At 39.7% G+C, this 20441-nt stretch overlaps 2 protein-coding genes across 2 annotated transcripts; one reads left to right on the plus strand and one right to left on the minus strand.

The window, feature by feature from the left end:
• The first annotated feature begins 4431 nt into the window (after nucleotides 1-4431).
• LOC5575628 (something about silencing protein 10) lies at nucleotides 4432-6052 on the plus strand. The gene has a single exon (XM_021850486.1). The coding sequence runs from the start codon at nucleotides 4553-4555 to the stop codon at nucleotides 5954-5956; it is 1404 nt and encodes a 467-aa protein (XP_021706178.1). The 5' UTR covers nucleotides 4432-4552; the 3' UTR covers nucleotides 5957-6052.
• Nucleotides 5954-17733, minus strand: LOC5575627 (squamous cell carcinoma antigen recognized by T-cells 3). The gene is made up of 4 exons (XM_001655725.2): nucleotides 17513-17733; nucleotides 17229-17446; nucleotides 14840-17104; nucleotides 5954-6308 (listed from the first exon to the last, which is right to left on the minus strand). Exons 1-4 carry the CDS (start codon nucleotides 17549-17551, stop codon nucleotides 6155-6157), a joined length of 2676 nt encoding a protein of 891 aa, XP_001655775.1. The 5' UTR covers nucleotides 17552-17733; the 3' UTR covers nucleotides 5954-6154.
• Between the last annotated feature and the right edge of the window lie 2708 nt (nucleotides 17734-20441).

Genomic DNA, 20441 nt, shown 5'->3' on the forward strand with positions numbered 1-20441 from the left:
GGCCATAACCGCGCCAAAATGCACAAAATATTCAAATAAATCTATAATTTGGTTAAAATAATAAAATCACACAAAATCAGTCATATCTGAAAAAATCCTATAAAATCTCTAATAACTCATCGAATCGCTCAAAAGCGACGCACATCCCTAAAACGCAAATGTCAAAGTATCGATTTTGATGTTTTTTTTATCTTCGATCTCGCGACGAAGCTGGTGAATGTTACCAGCAGCTACGAAAAATGTACTTTTTTTAACAAATTGATAAAAAATGAGAAGCATACATATTGTGTAGTGAATGCTGAGATCATTGATTCCTCCGGGATAAAACCATTGCAAAGGTAAGGGCAATTATGTTATGCTACAGAACATTTTTAATTAACTCTGTCTTCTACTTGGTTCTAGTTTTTAGAATTCATGTACGGAACATCTTTGTATATCATGAATCACAGCAGTAACCTATCGTTGGAAGGTAATTTTCGGACGGAAGTGCTCATAAGATATGGTATGGAACGCATTAGAATAATCAATAGTACTGAGAGAGCTAACAGACTTAAACCTACTCCGAATCTCGAAAAGCAAAATTTCACCAGAAGGTAATGATTGACTTGAGGGATTTCCCGACACACTCAAAATGTTTTTGAGATTGATTTCGATCATAAATTGCAATAAATGATATTCAGATGTACTCCAGTAGTGTTCGAATGTTATTGTATTATATCGTCTATGAAATTTCACTGAAATGGTCCAAATTGAGTGGGGAGGAAGATTGTTAACCTTACATTTCTATTTCCTCTGCTTGTTGAATTCAAGATCGTCTTTTTTGATGCTTTCTACATGACTGCCATGGCAAGAATTATTGCCTTTGAACATCTTTTGTTTTGTTTAAGAACTCAACCCCATTGGAATCGCAAATTCCCTCTTCCCATACTGCTTCCGTTTGTTGCCCGTATGCTACCAAAGGTTGTGGTTTGAACTGCTGCAGCTGTTTTGGCCCCACCGACTGTACCAATGCTTATTTCTACAATATAGTGCCTGCAGCAAAAGTATATTGCTACTCAGGATGATGTCAGGAGATCATAAGCATAGTTTTTGGCATCGTCAACCTCAACGCTGATTCTCATTCCTGCGATTCGGAGCACAAAAGTCGATGGCTCGAGGAGTTTTCGCTCCGTATTGCTCATTTTATGAGATGTTTTGGGATAATTTCACATTTAATCGATTATTAGCATTTTGCTCAGAAAACCACGCAACTGAGCTTGCAAAATCTGCGATAACTTGCGAAAACTATGAAAATTAATTAAATCCGAAAAATGAGTTCAATATCCAATATAATGAAAATAATTTGTAGGTAGCTTGAAAACTCAAACAAAATTGAGTTAAAAGTATATGAAATTTAAACCGGATTGATTAAAGTCGCACCCCTAGGTTCGTCCAAAAACTGCCGGAGGAGCAATTGACAGGATCATGTCAGCTTCTATCGATGGTTTTATTATTCCAATCGTAGCATACCCCCTAAATCAAGAAGGTGGGCTAATAAGATGTATTGTCGCACCGCCACCAAACCGGATCGCGCCAGCGAGACTCGCGACGCGCCTCAACTTGCACCATTTTGAAATCAGTTTTTTAGTGTGGCGCTGCATTCTTACGATTTTTATGAATACAGCGCACTATTCACATATTAGCTGCGATGCTCGTGGCCCGAGAAAACAATAATTTAAAATAAGTGTTGGTCTGGATTTCTACCGGATGCATAATATAAACTCGATTCCTAGCATCAAACCGAATAACATCGAAAACGACGATTCTGATCTGATTAGGGTCCATTCACAAATTTCATAACGCTGGTGGGGGTGGGTGGGTGTCCTTGCGATGTTACGGTTCGTACAAAAATAGAAAAAATATCAATACAAAAAGCGTTACAAGGAGGTGGGTGGGTGTCCAAAATGGCCAATTTTAGCGTTATGAAATATATGAACAAGCCCTTAATCAATTTCGGAAACACCGATAGCCTCAGCATCTCGAACGTATTAATTTTGAAGATTATTTGGATGGCCAAAAGCATGGAGGTACACTTTTTTGAAATAAGCATATTCCTTAAATATTATTAAGACTATCAAACAATTTGTTGCAATATACAAAAAAAACAACAAAAATAAATATATTTTAATCTCTGAAATTACAATACTTTCTCACGAGATCACATTACTCTCTCACAAGTAACATAACCACTATCTCGAATGTTTGGCTCCGACAATCAGGCTCCCAATTGACAAGCATATTGAGTCAGACCGCAGTACCCAGTTTCAATGTGTTACAGGTCATACAACATTCGGAAAATATTCTTACAAAATGCGTTATGAGGGGGTGAGTGGGTGTTGAAAATAGCCATTTTTGGCGTTACGAAATTTGTGAATAAACCCTAAGCGCACCGGCAATTTTCAGCAGATCTTCAATGCGCTTGGTTTTACCATGTCTGTACACTGAGAATAATTCGCTTCTAGTTTATATGTGCGGCACCCATAGATTTTTGCAATCAAGCTTTGCACATAAATTTTAATACCGATGCAGATAAAACCAATGAAACTGGAACCCTTAATTTTTACATGTGACGCACACCCAAAATAAAGGTGGATTCAAAAGCATCCAAATAAATCTACTTATATAATTTATGTGCGGTAACAAGTAATAAACAAATGGCTTACTTTTATTATTATTTTTGATTTGTTTGCTTTTCTTCGATGATTTAAAAAAAAAAAAAACAAAAAGCAAAAGAGTAGATTCATCTTTAAAACTGAATTTTAGTCATTAGGTACATGTTTAGTTATGTCAAGATTGATCCACGTTCCTGCTGCTGATGGTACAGCGATTCGGGTAATGGTCGGAGTCTTCGGATTGTCTACCGTTGTCTCCAGGTTTGCAGTTTCCGCTGCCCCAAGGTACTTGTTTCTATGCCAGTCATACCAGGTCCGTCCCACTTGGGTTCAGATTGGGTACCACTTCTAGTATTGCATTTGGTCACGTCCTGATTATGAATGGATATTTACGATTAAATTAGTACATAGAACATTTCGACAGTATTTACCTTGCGTTCAGAAAAACAGTCCATCATCGTACACTACCGAGCAGCTGCAAACATGTTTTTTTTGTTAGCAGTTACGCATGACCCACATGTTGAAAGATATGAATACGCAATTGAATTCTAAATGCAATTGATTTGTATTAATGAGCGGAGCATGTAAAACTATATGACGAAACATTAAATTTTATTGTAATTTAATAGCATTTAAATGCTGCACATAAAATACAATTTAAGGCCCTTGAAACCATTTTATATGCTATTCGCACATATTGATCATCTTATGTTTTTTTAGAGTCCGGCGGCGGTCGTACGCCCGCAGCCGTTACAGCGAACTGACACCCGCAGGGTGTAATGAATGCAAAACTTTCCCGCCCAAATTGAAAGCACGTGGTTTGCGCAGAATGACAGAAGTGTATCTATGTATTAGTGAGAAATATCAGGAGCAACTGAACACGATGAGTGTGCTTGCTGTCTAGTGCATGTACTGTGTTGAGAAGTTGGAGGTTCTGTATGATCAGTGACCGCTGCGCTTAGGGCCCATTCACAAATTTCATAACGCTGAAAGGGGTGGGTGGGTGTCCTCATACTGTTACGGATCATACAAAATTTGTTAAATATTCATACAAAAAGCGTTACGAGGGGGTGGGTGGGTGTCAAAAATGGCAATTTTTGGCGTTATGAAATTTGTGAATAAACCCTTATATTTGGAGACATGGGCAGATAATTGGATTTATCTTGAGACAGACAATAAAAAATAATGGAGATTTCAACTCAGTGTAGTCTAAATCAGATTGATGGAAATGGTCAATGTACCAGTAATATGGTGGGATATATTATGAACATGGTATTGACACACCGTTACCAAACCGGATCGCGCCTCAACACGCCGCATTTTAAAATCAATTTTTTAGTGTGGCGCTGTATTCTTACGTTTTTCATGAACACAGCGCACTATTCACATATTAGCTGCGACGCTCGGGGCCCGAGAAAACAATAATTTTAAATAAGTGTTGGTCTTGATTGCTACCGGATACATAATAATATGTTTTGAAAATCCATGGTAGTTTTAAGAATTGGCGTAGTCAGGTAAAATCCAGAATTTTACGAGCGCTAATTGCTGCCGCAATCAGGTTCGCTTTCTGATAGGGTTCGTTCGATTTGATGTTTGGCTTGGGTCGTTTTATATTGAGCGAACAGGATACGACAGATTTTTTTCCCGTGAGTGGCCTGGGAAAACTTTGTCCTTAATTGCTCGAAAGGATCGAGAGAAACACGCAGTCACCCTATCAACTCGAAATGTCCACACGAGAGATGTAACGGTTGTAACGCACTGCCCCGAAAAGAAAACAACAAAAAGCACGTGCAAAAAAGACTGTCAAACACTCGTTTTGTACGCGGCGGTTCGTTTATCGGCACAGCGCATTTAATTTTTTGAAGTTATTCAGTGTCCGTGACCGGTTCCTTGGAGGAAAAATGCCCGACAAAATCGGTATCTACGACGTGGGCGATCGGTACGACATGTCCGAGTCGGAGAACGAGTACGACGAACAGGAGAAAAAACTTCTGCGGAACATTCGCACCGGCAAGGGTAAGAGAGATGAAGAGGAAGACGAGGAAGTTCTGGGATTCGATGAGGACGAAGATTATGAAGATGAGGATGAGGATGACTATCCGGATATTCGGAAGTTCGAGCACGACAGTGACATCGAGGACAAGGAGGACGATGACGACCTACCGGATCGGAAAGCGTGGGGCTCCAAGGCCAGGGCTTTCTACGGCGCGGATTACGTGGATCAGGATTACGACAGTTTGACCGCGCAGGAAGAGGAAAGAGCGCGATTGGAGGAGATCGAAGCAAAGGAGATCCAGCAACGGTTGGCTAAGGAGCTGAATGAGGCGGACTTTTCGCTGGATGTGTTTGTGCCGGAGCAAGAAGTGGTGGAGGAGAAGAAAGGCAAGAAGAAGAAGGAAAAGACGGAGATTAAGCTGAAGGCGGATTTGTCTGATTTGAGTGAGCGCCAGAAGAGGGAATTGTTCCGGAAGGAAGCTCCGGAATTCGACGGGTTGGTGGAGGATTTCGAGAGGAATCTGGAGGAGTGTCATGAAGTGTTGGAACCGGTGTTGAAGTATTTGACAGAAAAGGGCGTGAAGGATCACCCGTTTATGGAACTGCTGATCACGAGATATAAACTGGGACTGAGCTATTGCAACAATATCAGCTTTTATTTGCTGCTGAAGTCGAAGAAGATCAAGGTAAAGAACCATCCGGTGGTGAAGCGAATGGTACAGATGAAGCAGTTGCTGCTGGAGTTGGAACAGAAGTATGAGAACTCGATCAAGTCGCAGGTGGAGGAACTTCTGGGGCATATAGCTGCCGGTGATGAGTTGGTGTTCCAAGAGCAATCGACTGCGGTGGAAGTGGCAGAGAAACCTAGAAAGAAGAAGCTGTCGATGTTGGAGGATATGGAAGACGGTGGAGATAGGGATTATGATCTGTCGGGAGATGAGGATGAGTTGGAGGAATCGGAGTCTGAGCTGGATGAGCCATCGGTCAAGAAGGTGCGTGTGGATGAAAGCGAGAGTTCTGAAGAGGAACAGGAACATGCGGAAGAGATGGCACAAGATCAAGAAGATCAGGAAGCAGAAGAAGGCGATCGTAAGCGCAAAATCACCTACCAGATGGCCAAGAACAAGGGTCTCACGGCGCGCAAGAAGAAGGATCAGCGAAACATTCGGGTCAAGAACCGCAGGAAGTTCCAGAAGGCCCATGTGCGCCGCAAGGGAACGGTTCGACCGGTCCGAACGGAAACGACACGATACGCTGGGGAAGCGACCGGAATCAAGGCTTTCATCAAGAGGAGCATCAAACTCAAGTAATGGTAAGCATAGTTATTGGCTCTTTATTGTTAGGATTAGAACAGTGTCACAAAAATATACACTTTTATGTTGGTAACAGTTGTGTAAGGATTGTAACCAGGGGGTAATGCTTCCGGTAGAGCGGAAAAGAAACATCCATTTGTGAGGGAACAAACACACAAACACGAAAATAGGAACAATTAACAACTATTGTTCGGGTTACTTTTTGAGCAGCAACTTCCGGAAGTCTTCGTTGGATTTCGGTTTGTCTGTGGTAGCGATTGGAGCAGCACTGATTCCGGATGGCCCAGCGGCGGCAGTTTTCCTGAGCAAAGCTGTCGGAATCATCGACGATAGTTTCATCTTGGCATCACTGAAATTGGAAAGGAAATTTAAGTTTCATTAGGGCTATGATATTAAGTCACTATGAAAAATTTTCCCTCTCACATTATTTTGCAAGCCTCTAAAAAGTATCTAAGGGAAAACTATATTTTAACAAAATGGTCTCTCATATAATTTTTTCTTCATTCCTTTGATTGGTCGGCGGTAAGTCAGAGTGGACCATATGACATTTTTCATATTTTGAGAAACATGGGTTTGAAGTTTTTAAAACTCTGTAATTTTTAAACTCGTTCAAATGTGAGTTCAATATTTCCACACATCTTTGTGCTACTTTCAAACCATATAATGTGAAGTGATAATCATGAAAAATCATAATCCAAACCTATTTAAGAGAGAAGAAAATTATGACTTTATACCTAATTTAAGTTAATAATGTGTGTATACGATGGATTTTTTTAAGTCGAGTCTAGGATACGACAACGATTATTATTTATTATTAGTTTTGAGGAAGCAATGAAAGAATCTCTTGAGTCTGTGGAACATACACTGGATCAATTTATGGGAATACTGGAATATTTTCTAAAAAACTCAGTCTCACATAAGACGGATTTCACGCCAACTCGACAAAGGGATTGGCAGCACCCCTTCAGAATTCAATGAAACTTTCTGGGTGTGAAGACTATGTGAAACTAAGATACTTTACATATTTTGTTTTTCAAAATCGATCTAGACTAACATTTGAAAGGGTCAAAGTTTTTTTTTTTTACTTTTATTTATAAACCCGTATAAGCATAAGCATAAAGCATAAGCATAGAAGACCGTACAATTCGTAGTTGCTACTCCGTGATTGACCAGAACAATCGAAGTTGCACAGGGAATTAATGAATGGGGCTTGGGATTAGCTTACCATTCTTCAATGTGCACAAATCGAGAGCTCAAATTTAAAAGTCAATAACGGCGCCGGCCACGTCCTTACGGTCATCGGGGAAGGGAAGGAATGTTAGTGTGACTACCGTTGTTACTAGAGACCGAGATCACCTCTGCATCTCCACGGTTGTCATGGAGAGGATATTGGGTTAGTGGGATAAGGTAAAGATCTGGGAGTCACCAATGTTTGGTGATGCGAGCCATGATATAATCACGCCTAACCGGATTCGCGAAATAATTCGATAATCGCATTAAACGCCGAACAAGTGTTCGTCACTCGCCCACGCAAGAGCAAGCGACGCGATCAATAGATCAAACACTACTAGCGATCCGTGGCGCTTTTTTATTTCTCTGAGCGCTTTTTTATTTCTCTGAGCGAACGACGCGCGACAAGTTTGATCCTGCCCCCATCGCCCGCCCCCGCAGGAGCAAGCGTCAAGGTCGAAGGATCAAACACTACTTACGAACCGATCACTTTTTCACCGCTTCACTACCGACGCGCGACATATTTGATCCTGCCCTCATCACCCGCCCCAGCAGGAGCAAGTGTCAAGGTCGAAGGATCAAACACTACTCTATTCAAAAGATGTTTTTATTAATGACGAAAACTGAAACTGAAAATTACATGTATATATTTTAAATTATATGAAACAGGAATAATGCCGACACTTGTAGTGACGAACTATACATAGTTTGTTTGAAAATTACATATGAGTATTACGTTGCATTTTGTCTCGATATGGTACAAGTTTTAAAAAATACGTCAACATTCACAATGTCGAACAATTCAAAAGATAATTTTTAATAACGTATAAAAGAGACAAATATATGTATATTGAAATTGTATAAGAAAAAAACATAATGCCGACACTTATAGTGACGAACCATACAAAGTTTGTTTTAAAATTACTTAAAAGTTACGCTTTCAAGAAAATATGTGTTATCACAAGAATGAAACGAACTCACCAGTTGGTAATCCATCTTCGACTGAACACAAAACTGATACTGACAGCAAAACTTCTTGGCGTCCCGAAAACAAACCGTCTTGCTTGTGCCTTCCAAATACCTACCCAGCAAGACGCTCCAAAACAGAAAAAAAATCTTAGGAGCCGAAAACACGCGCGAAACCGTGAGCCAAATCTATCGGACGACGCAAAACCGAACAGTCCTGCTTGGGCTTCACGAAGCACTACCCGGCAAGACGCTTGAAAACAGGAAAAAAAAATCTCCGGCGACGAAAACATGCGCGAAACCGTGAGCCAAATTTATCGGACGACGCAAAACTGAACTGTCCTGCTTGGGCTTCACGAAGCACCTTTTTTTTTTTATAAACCCGTACAACTCGAAAACGGTAAGACCTACAAAAAAAAGTGTTGTATGGGGGATTGACGTTTTAGAGAAAAATATTGAAAAAATACAAACACATTTTCTACACTGAAAAAAAAATATTCAAAACTTTAAAGTCGATTTAAAAAAACCGGCCATTTCAGATTTTGATCATCCTTAAGCAAAAAGTTTCGTAATTAAATTTACTAAAAGTCGTCCATACATTGCAAATTGGGCATATTTTAGGGAAAAAAGTTTTTCTAACATCGATTTTTTTAAGTCCCAAAGTTTTTTTTTACTTTTTTTTTATAAACCCGTATAACTCGAAAACGGTAAGACCTACAAAAAAGTATTGTATGGGGGGCTGTCGCGAAATTTCCTGACGTTTTAGAAAAAAATGTTGAAAAAATAAAAACACACTTTCTACACTGAAAAAAAATATGATTCAAAACTTAAGAGTCGATTTAAAAAAATGGCCATTTCAGATTTTGATCATCCTTAAGCAAAAAGTTTCGTAATTAAATTTACTAAAAGTCGTCCATACATTGCAAATTGGGCATATCTAAGGGAAAAAAGTTTTTCTAACAACGAATTTTTCAAGTCCAAAACTGAATTTTTTTTTTCAAAGATTTTGTTCTAAACCGTCAAATATGATCGTGTTTTCAAGTGATAAATGAGTTTGAATCAGAAATAAATTGTATTTTTTATTGAGAATAGTTAAAAAACGGAATTATGCAGTGATTATGTTTTTTAAATGAAGGCAATCTATGGATTTCGCCTCTGCCTATGAGAAAATCAACTCCGTCTAACAATCCGACGGATTTTTATGGTTCGAAAGATTGCAAACATTGATAAGGAACAACCTGATCCATACCCCATTAAATTTTCTTCTAGAAAATACTACTAAACGTACCTGCGTTACAAGCCAGATGAATAAGAAATAATGTTTGTATTGTTATCTACCTAAAATATCCGTTAACGACCTGAGTTATTCAACAATCACCGCGTGAGTGTATAGAAAGATAGGTATTTAACTTATAATTGTCGTTCTACCTATGCATATAACTATTTAAGCTTGATGTCAATAAAACTCTTTTAATTTTATCTAAGTCATTTGTGAAAAGAAGTTAAAGATGGATCAACAAGATTTATTGCGCATTAAAATTTCGAGATGTTGCGCCGGTATATACAATCCTAAGTGCAGGCGTAGCCAGTTGCGAAACTTGTCATCAACAATGATCGAACACATACGTGCTATGGGATATAGTCATCAGCTTGATGAAACTATGCATATTTGTGAGCCATGTCGCTTAGTGATCAGGCTCCACAGAAGTCCGCCTAAGAAAAAACGACGTTCGGGTGGAGGCGAAGTGAATCAAAATCCACAACCACCAACAAGCGGTCAGGCCTCCAATGAAATGCTAGGTAAGATAAATTTTCTTTGCAGCACATTAAACGACAATGATTGTTTACATAGAACCCATATCAATATATTAATTCGACATTATTGTATATTTCAGAAGCAGTCCCGTCCTGCTCATCTTTGCCATCCGTCCCATCAGCGGATGAATTACTAGGCCCCTACAACGTGGAAAAATTCAACAGTATTATTGAAACTTTGAATTTATCCCCAATCTCGTCGAGAAACACGAGGAGCTTGGACTATCGAATTAAAAAGTCAGTGGAGATCACCAAAGCTGTACGTCATGACATACTAGGCATGGATGCAATGGACGTCGACAAGGTGAAGGCATTCGAGGAAATCATCAATCAGTTGAAAGAAAAATTCAACTCACCTGGTATTGACAGAAATGACCAGTTGAAAATATTATCGGTTCTTCCTAAATCGTGGTCGATCAACAAAATTGTCGAGGAGTTCAAGGCACCAATTTACATGGTAAGACAAGTGAAACAACTTGTGAATGAACAGGGCATTCTATGTACCACAAGGGCTCGAAGTGGGCATGGAATTAGTGAAACAGATAAGCAGGTTGTTATTGATTTCTTTGATAGTGATGATATTAGTAGGCCTATGCCAGGAGCTAATGACTTCGTTTCTGAGTACCGAAATGGTAGTAAAGAACAAGTTCAAAAGCGTCTATTGATGATGTCTCTTAAAGAGGCGTACATGATTTTTGAAGAAAGATGCCAAAATGTAGAAATTGGTTTTACTTTGTTTACTATGTTGAGGCCTAAACATTGTAGGCTTCTCGATAGCACAGGAATTCACAATGTATGTGTGTGCACATACCACGAAAATGTTAAATTAATGCTTAACAGTTTAGGAATTGTCTCTCAGGCAGAAATTTGTGAAAAACTGTTATGCGATGTTTTAGCAAGAACGACAGATTGTTTTTTTCGAGAATGTGAAAAGCGTAATTCCAAAGAAAATATTACAGGAGAACTAATCTCGCTTTTAGAGGAAAGCGACAAAGAAGATGTAGTTTTTCAGCAATGGCTCACCACCGATCGCTGTAATTTAGAAACTATAATAAAGCCTGTTGAAGAATTTGTTACGTATTTCGTGGAGAAAGTTGATAGGCTAATAACTCATGATTTTATTTGCAAAGAACAGTCTTCTTTTCTACGAAACAAAAAAAAACTCCTTAAAACAAGGTGAAATACTGGTAATTAGCGACTTTTCTGAAAATTATAGTTTTATCATACAAAACGCTGCTCAAGGATATCACTGGAATAATTCCCAAGCAACGATACACCCATTCGAGATTTACCATAAAAAAGATAAAAAATTGGAAAACGTTAGTTTTATTATAATATCTGAAGTGTTGACCCATGATACAGTAGCAGTTCAGCTATTTATTTCACAATTGATAAATTTTGTTAAACAAAAAATAAATTTCTCAAAAGTTATTTTTATGTCAGATGGAGCTGCAGCTCATTATAAAAATAAAAATAAATTTGCCAGCTTATGTAATTTCAAGAAAATATATGGATTGGAAGCAGAATGGCACTTTTTTGCCACATCCCACGGCAAAGGCCCCTGTGACGCTATTGGTGGCACTCTCAAGCGAATGGCAAAAAGAGCAAGTCTTGCAAAAGACTATGGAAACACAATCGCAACTCCACGAGAACTATTCGACTGGGCAGTGAAACAAACTGATACATGTATCACCAAATTAAATTTCTGTTATATATCTAATGAACAGTATGTTAAAATGTCAGAGGAATTGATGGAATTGTTTGATAAGGTTAAAACTGTCCCTGGTATCAAAATATCATTGTTTTATGCCTATTAGTGATACACAAATTGCAGCCAAACGGTATACCAATTCAGAGGATGAACCAAAAATATTCAATTTATTCAGTAAAGCCCAAAAATAATGTAAATATTCATGTGCAGATACTACGTTTTAGGATATATAGCAATAATAAAAATAATGATGCATGATAAAAAAAAAACACGACTTTTTTTTTATAAGCTTAATATTGACCCTTTCCAGACACCTGTTAAGATTGGCTTTGACCAAATAAGAAATAAAATATTATTGTGATATCTTTCCAACCATTAAAAACCCATCGGATTGTTAGACGGAGTTCATTTTCTCATAAGCAGTTTGGTGCGAGATCAATTGTATTTAATTAAAAAAAAACTGTATAATTCCATTTTATTTCTTTTAACTACTCCCAATAAAACAAATATAATCTATTTTGTGATTAAAACTCATTTATCACTTCAAAATATGAGCATACTAGACTATTTAAAGCGAAATAAAAAAAAAATCAAAAAAAAAAATTTGGACTTAAAAAATTTGTTGTTAGAAAAACTTTTTTCCCTAAAATATGCCCAATTTGCAATGTATGGACGACTTTTAGTAAATTTAATTACGAAACTTTTTGCTTAAGGATGATCAAAATCTGAAATGGCCGTTTTTTTTAAATCGACTTTAAAGTTTTGAATCATTGTTTTTTCGGTGTAGAAAATGTGTTTTTATTTTTTCAATATTTTTTTCTAAAACTTCAGGAAATTTCACGACAGTCCCCCATACAACATTTTTTTGTAGGTCTTACCGTTTTCGAGTTATACGGGTTTATAAAAAAAAAGTAAAAACAAACTTTGACCCTTTTCAAATGTTAGTCTAGATCGATTTTGAAAATACAAAATATGCAAAGTATCTTAGTTTCACATACTTTTGACATCCAGGAAGTTTCATTGAATTCTGAAGGGGTGCTGCCAATCGCGTGTCGAGTTGGCGTGAAATCCGTGAATTATAATCCCATGAAGCTTGGTTATCCTGCAGAGGAACAAGCACTGGAAAAAGCGAAGTGATTCGATGTTATCATAGGATTCTTGTCTACGTCAACGATTAATCAGTTCAATGATGATGAACTCAACTATGAATTCCTTAATGGCCCTAAATTTTATATCCTTTGCATTTTTTTAATCTTATCAATTTCTTCGTACTTGTACAATGTATTCCAAGGCGTCTTACAGTGGTATAAGATGATACCATCAACATCAAGTAGAAGATAATATATAACATAGGGAATTTGCAACATCCCATTTCGCCGCAGGTTTTCAGGATCGATGATCGCCGTGTAAATCAAATGGAGAGTCACTTCACTCGAGTCGAGAATTGTCACCTCGCTATACGAGACCGACAATTGTCACCTCACGCCAGTCGTAGAATAAACCCGAAACAGTAATTTCGGAATCTCTGAAATAATTACTAGAAATATGCTTGAATTGAACACTTGGAAAAACGTGAAGGAATTGTTAGGAATATATACGAATCAATTCCTGTTGAAATTTATTAAAGATTTTTCGTAGAATGCTTGAAAAATAATAAATGGAATAGTTGCTGAAGGTAAAAGGAATTCCTGGTTGAGTTCTTGAATAAATCCTGAACAAAAATCTAAGGAAAAAAAATAAGAATGATTGTCATGAGAACTTTCTGGAAGAACCTTTGGAGGAGTTCCTCAAGCAATCTTTAAAATGGATTGTGGAGATATCCTTATCAATACACTTGATAGTATCATTTCCTGAAAATCGGTAAAAATGTTTCGAAATATAAGAAAAGCTTCGGCGAATTCCATGGCATTTCCTGCATAAATTCCATAAGTAATTAAGTTTGAATATCTGTAGAACATCGTAGAACAATCCATACAGAGAGACCTGGTGAAGATCCTAAACTGGTAAACATCCAATCCTTCGCGACTTCTCCATAGTTATTTTTCCTGGAATTTCTTCACAGTTCTCTGAAAAAAGAGCTTCAGAAATTTTTACATTTATTCGTCCACATACCACTCTCTGGAAGAATAACATTCATGGATTCAAGAAAATTTCTGAAAAATCTTATGAGAAGTTCTGGAAGAATATTTTGAGTAATTACTGGAAACATTTTTAAGAATCCTGATTGAAATTTTCTAGAAACTCATATACATGTCAAAAAAAAAGTTTGAAAAATGTTTGGAACAATCTCTAGAGGGGCATCCCAGAAATGATGGATTAAATGCCTGAAGAAGTTACTGAGAAAATCTTTGGTTGATTCACTGGAAACTTCCAGCCGAATCCATTTAAGAATTCCAGAAAAGTCCCCATATAAATGGAAAAATATATGTATCCTAAGAGGAATTCCTGGTAGAATACTTGAAAAAAATTAAAAAAAAGTAAAATCATTAGAAATTATTGGGCTTATTCTACGACTGGGGTGAGGTGACAATTGTCGGTGTCGTATAGCGAGGTGACAATTCTCGACTCGAGTGAGGTGACTCTCCATTTGATTTGCACGGCGAGTCACTTCACTCGAGTCGAGAATTGTCACCTCGCTATACGACACCGACAATTGTCACCTCACGCCACTCGTAGAATTAACCCATATATGAAAAAATACTGGGTTACTGCAAGAGAACCAATACTGCTGGAAGAGTCAAGGAATTCCTAAAAGAAGACTCTAGAGTAGTTTCTGACGGTATCCTTAGATAAAAATCCACATTGAACTTCATATACTGAATGGAAATCATGTAAAAAATCATTGGAGAATCCGTGGAGGAATCACTGGATGAATTCTTCAGAATCATGATGGAATCTTTGAGTAAAGGCCTGAATTGTTTTGTGATAAAATTCCTGGCGAAGAGTATGAAAAATATTTACAGTCATTGATTAAATAATGTCGCGAAACAAATCTTCTAAATTTTTTTAAAAGCATCATGATTGGATTCTCTGAGGAATCCTCAAAAAATCCTTGGTTTCTGCTTAGCTCCTTTAATCATGGATGTGATCTCTAAAGTACATATTTTTAGACCATCAGCCCAGTAAATGAGAAAAATTGAAAGAAAGTTCCTACTTACCCTTTCACGAGATGTCGTTTTCCAGCGCCCAAACTTCCAGGTTGCTCCACTTCCTTTACCGCCGTCGTAGCCGTGGGATTCCCTCTCGGAGGAGGAGCAGAAATGGCTACCGTTATGGTGAATCCGTTCATGTTGTGTTGATCCAGGTGCAGGACGGCATTCTTGGCGGCCACTTCCGATTCGTACTCCACGTAGGCCAATCCCTTGCTCTTTCCACTGCGGTAGTAAACCACCCGGACGTCCTTCAGCTTACCGTAGGGCTCGAACAGCTTCCGGACGTCGTCGTTGGTCGCCTCGAAGGGAAGCCCTTTGACGAAGAGTTTGTTCGGTTCGAACTTTTCCGAATACTTGAACTTGTTCTGTCGGCTGGATTTGTCCCGGGCGAGGGAGGAGATGAACACGGGGCGGCCATCCAGGGGTCTTCGATCGAAGCTTAAGGCTTTTTGGACGTCCTGTTCGCTTTCGAATTCTGCGTAGCCGAAGCCTCGGCTTTTGCCACTGGAACCGTGAACTAATTCGATGGATTTGAACTTGAGCTCCGGGAAGGTGGCTCGGATCTGGTCCTCGGTGGCTTCGAAGCTCAGATTGCTGAAGAAGAGTCGTTTACTGTCGTTAGATGTGTCCACAGGTTTGGGTTCGTCCAATCGGATGCGTTTGGTGGTGTCTTCCAGGGTCGGTTCTGGCTTTTTCGAGACTGATGGTCCTACTGGAATGCTTGGTTTTTTAAATGCCGTTTCGTCTGAATGTGGATGTTCATCGTGAGCTCGTTTAAGGGGTTTCTTTTTCGGTGAATCGTTCACATCGGATCCTTTTGCCGGATCGGATCGACGCCCTTTGGCGTATCGTTGCTGACTGAGCGTCTTGTAGTAAGCTTGGATTGTGGCCATGCAGAGCTCCTGGCAGCTGGCCAATTGTTCGAGAGAACCGTTACACCTTTCGAATCTCATCCAAGCTGCGGCCAGCGTCTCCGGATCGTTCAACCCAACAGCTCCAATGGCCTTCCGGTAAACCTTTCGCACCGGATCTGTACCACGTTTAGATTCCAATTCAGCATATTCGATCCACAGTCCTACTCGAGTGCAGTTGTCCGAACTGTCCATCACGTTCTGCCACAACTCTCGTCCCTTCAACGGATCGCCCAGCGAACCATATTCCAGTCTTCCCCAGAATTGCAGAATCTTGCACTCCGGGTCAGCCATCTCGCCCCAAGTCCTTCCCAACTGATTCCACGCCAGCTCGAAATTTGACCTCAATATGTCGCGCTCCTTCTCGTCCTCAAAGTGACAATGCCTTCTCAAATAGGTCAAGTATTCCAGCCACACCTTCACAGCTGGTTCCGGAGCTTGAAACTCCACCGTGGCCACTTCCTCCATAATCTTAAGCACGTCCGCCTTGTCACGCCTTTCCCGCTCGAATATTCTCATCTTCTCCACGTACAACTCGGCACTCCAGGGACAGTTCCTCAACGCCCTGTTGACCAACGTTTCCGTCGTCTGACTGAAGACCGGTGAAGCCGAATCCTCATCCTCATCCGGCGGATACTTATCCAAATACTTCAGATAGTCACACCAAACTGTCGGGTCCAGACAGCAATCTGTCACCGATCGTTCGTACAGAACCTGCGTTTCGTCGTCACCCAGCTGGGATCGGCATTCACGGATGTATTCCCGATACAGTTCCGCTCGCTCCTGGTGGCAGTGAGGCTCCAGCTTAGCCAACATGTCTTCAAACGGAAGCATCTTCTGCAACAGATCCTTCGCCTGCCGGTATCGCCGCTCGAACTTTTCCGGATTCAGATCCTTTAGGACGTCCTTGTACTTCTCGCAAAGAAGCTTGTACTCGATGTAAGAATCCTCCATGTTCTTGAGCGGAATCTTCAGCTCCTGCTCGTAGATTCGTGCCAATCGATTCAACCGTTCCGGTGAGTCTTCATTTTTCTCCAAGAAGTCCTCACGGTACGCTTCAAAGATGGTTCTTCCCTTGGTCACGTGCAGCCCATAGGTCGGAATCAGCACATCCCAAATCGCTTCCGACAGGTCTTTGTCAGCCTTGGCCGCCAGATTCGCGTATTCCGCAGCAACCTCCACCGAGAAGTAATCCCTCAATGCTCGGCGGAACAGCGCATCTACCTCTTTGATCTGCTCCGGTGAGGATGCCATCGCCACCTCAATTTTCAGCCAGCGCAACCAGATGTCCGGGGAAAGGGGATACACCTCGGCGAATATCTCCGCACTCTGGCGGATCTTGTCCAGATCGGTCATTTGACTGAAAGTATATAAAAATTCTGAATACACTCCACAGAATGGGATTCCAATATGAGGCTGAAAACTAGAATTCAGCCTTTCGTAGGAAACTCGTCAGAACATTCCGGGATTCATCATCAACTTACTGAGCAACTTCCAGCAGCTGCACATATGAGTCATAATTGTACTTATCCTCCTGAATCTTTCCTAGCAGCTCCAGGTACTGTTTTATCTGACGGGCTTCCTCCACTGCATCGTCGTCATCATCATCATCCATCTCACTGTCGGAAGAACTGCCCTCTCCCGATCCGGCATCTTTCTTCTGACGAGTTTCGGTATCTTCCCCGGCGTCCATGGAGTCGTCCTTGAAACAAAACGAGCAATCATCAACAAAACTCAACTTCGCAAACCAAATTAATTTCTCACTTACGTTCGAATCCTCCATCGCTTTCATTTCGGCGTCGGACATTCTGTGGCAACGTTTGGTAATCGTTTTTCCACTATTTTATTCGTTCGTTTGTTTGGAATCACATCAAAAAGACGCAACTTTTTTTCCGGGAACTGAATCAGTACATCATAACCTAGCAAAATCGATCGCGATCGTTGCTTTGCGCTGTTTGCTGTTGACAGTTTGCGAACGGTTTTGATTGATGCGGTCGCGATTTGACTGTGACGAATCAGCGGAGCAAAATAAAAACGGACAAGTAACGCTACGTAACAAGCGACTGAGCAACATCCTTTCCTGCCATTTTCTTGAAGGTTCGCGCCCAAGATACCTTGTTCGCGCCTGTGGTGCCTGTTAACAAATTTCATAACGCAGAGGGAGGGGGATGTGTCCTCAAGGGTTTATTCACAAATTTCATAACGCTAAAAATCGTCATTTTCGACACCCACCCACCCCCTTGTAACGCTTTTTGTATGAATATTTTACAAATTTTGTCTGAGCCGTAACATCATGAGGACACCCACCCACCCCTTTCAGCGTTATGAAATTTGTGAATGAGCCCCAAAAGGTTAGGGTAACCAATATAATTTGGACCCCTATATATTTTGGACCCCCTTGGCCATTTTTCTGCAAATTTCCCAGTATAGCTAATGCGTAGTATGCACCTGAAACGTAAAGCGCTCAAGTAAAATTAATCTTTTTTACCAAAGTAATTTTGACAGCTGATCCAGTATGAGCGAAGTGTCACATTTACTTGCGGAATAATTGAGCGGCACATTTTTCCGTAAGGAAAAGTGACAGCTCCATTTGATTTGTACAGCAGGCGTTACCGACGTTATGAAATCAGCTCTACTTCTCAGCAGCGTACAGCTCAAGTAATTTCGGTAGCGGAATCATTCCTTGACCGTTTCTTATCCTATCCTTTTGCACAGTACTTATGATCAGCGTACCGGCCATAAGTATGCTGTTTCGCTCAAGAAAAGTAAAGAAATTCCTTGACTGAAAGGGTCAAGAAATTTCCTACGGAGAGCCCCCTTTGAAGTGACATTTCTTCTCAACTGCGTACTGCGATCAGAAAAAAGTGATTTTCTTGACCATTTCTTGGGAGAAATTTTCCACGCATCGAGATAGGCGATTCCTTTTCTTGTCAGTAGCAAACCGGCCTTATAAATCGGAAGACCAACTCAATTTGCATGCTATTTAGGAAGATAGGACTATTCCGCACTTGCATCAATCGTTTGTACAAAGAAAATGTGTTTATTTTATCTGAAATCAATTTAATTTAATCGGTACATCCATGCAACCGTTACATCACGTTACACACAGAAATTGAAGCCGTCAGAAATTTTTCAAATGTAAACAAAATCTTTTTTCAAATTTCTGGACAAACAGCGTAGAATTTCTTCGGTTTACTATTGTCGATCGATTGATTAGACTAAGGGCAAGCATATTATACAACCAGTGTCATGGATTTGTCGCCAAACGATAAAAAAATGCCGGGGGTCCAAAATATATACTTTGAGGGTCCAAAATGTATTGGTGTGTCCAAAATAATGAAAAACAGTGCTTCAAAATTCAATTATTTTCGACGTTTTTTGCATCCTACATGACCGTTTGGGCATTTTTATCTCGTAGAGGAAGTTTTTCTCTACATTTTGACCTATTCTTTGACTTGGTTACGCTGTGCAATTAATTAATTGGGACACAAAACTAAAATCACTCCACATCACGTTTTAGCATCACTCCACATCGAGGTGTCGATAGGCGCGTGGTGTACGCTCGGGCCTATCGATCGCAAGGTTCTTGGTTCAAGTCCAGGCTGCCGCGAAAACGTTTTTTGTTTTCAAACTCTGGTTTCATAAGGCAAATTTATGAATTTCAATCCGATTTCTTGTGGCGAATTTTCATAAGGGGTTCCTATGTTTATTGATAGTCCATTTGCCTGAGTGTGCTTCGCGTTAGAAAATGGGTTAACCAACGTACACAGTTCGATTTTTGACCATAGTGCGCATAATGCACACGGCGGAGGGCATAGATGTGCACTATCCAGCTTTTTACGTTCGCCATAAAAACAATATGCTATAAAATATTTGACACAAGCTGACTTCCACCATTGAACTGAAACTTGGAAATATATTCTCAGCATGCCGTGACGAACAGTTGAATTTCATTGTTTTCTTTTTTCTGTCAAAAAAATGATTTGTTTTTTGATTTGCGGAAATAATCATGATATATTATTGTTATATTTCTCCAGTTTAGTTTAATTATAAAGAATTCTTTATTTTATTCTAGGCTTAAACAATTTGATGATAATGATGAAGTTGGTTTGGCATACCTCACAACAACTTGAAGAAGAAATATTTAAGGCCGCACGGGACGTCATCAAAATCACCCTATCCATTTCAAGAAGCAAATCTCAAGAACCACTCCATATATAGATGCAAAAATGTATCACTATGATTCTATATATGTAGTGCACAACCCGATAAATTTTCAGCTTCATCGGTTATCTAAAACTCGAGTTTATTGAGGAGCAATATCTGCACTGATCCCACTGTGCAACGTGACGCTCAACGCTTACCCCCATCATCAGTGTTGCGCCCATGAGGTGTGAAGTGAAAGAAAGAGAACGATGACAGTTCGAAATGGAATCTTTATTACCGTTGTAGTTTTTGCTAAATAAACACGTTTTAGTTTGCTTTATAAACCGTGGTGCGATTATCATTATTTTCCCGGCCGAATTCCAATTCCCAAGAGGTTATTGGCCCAGAGTTCGCGTGTGTCGGGAAGTATTAATGAGTGTATTCGTAGTCCGTGTGTGATATTTCTAAGAAAATGGAACGGGAATCGGAACTTGTGCGAATTCCGATGTTTGATGGCACAAATTTTCCATCGTGGAAGTTCCGCATGGTGA

This window comes from Aedes aegypti, chromosome 3 (assembly GCF_002204515.2).
Source record: "Aedes aegypti strain LVP_AGWG chromosome 3, AaegL5.0 Primary Assembly, whole genome shotgun sequence".
Classification (NCBI taxonomy): Eukaryota; Metazoa; Arthropoda; class Insecta; order Diptera; family Culicidae; genus Aedes; species Aedes aegypti.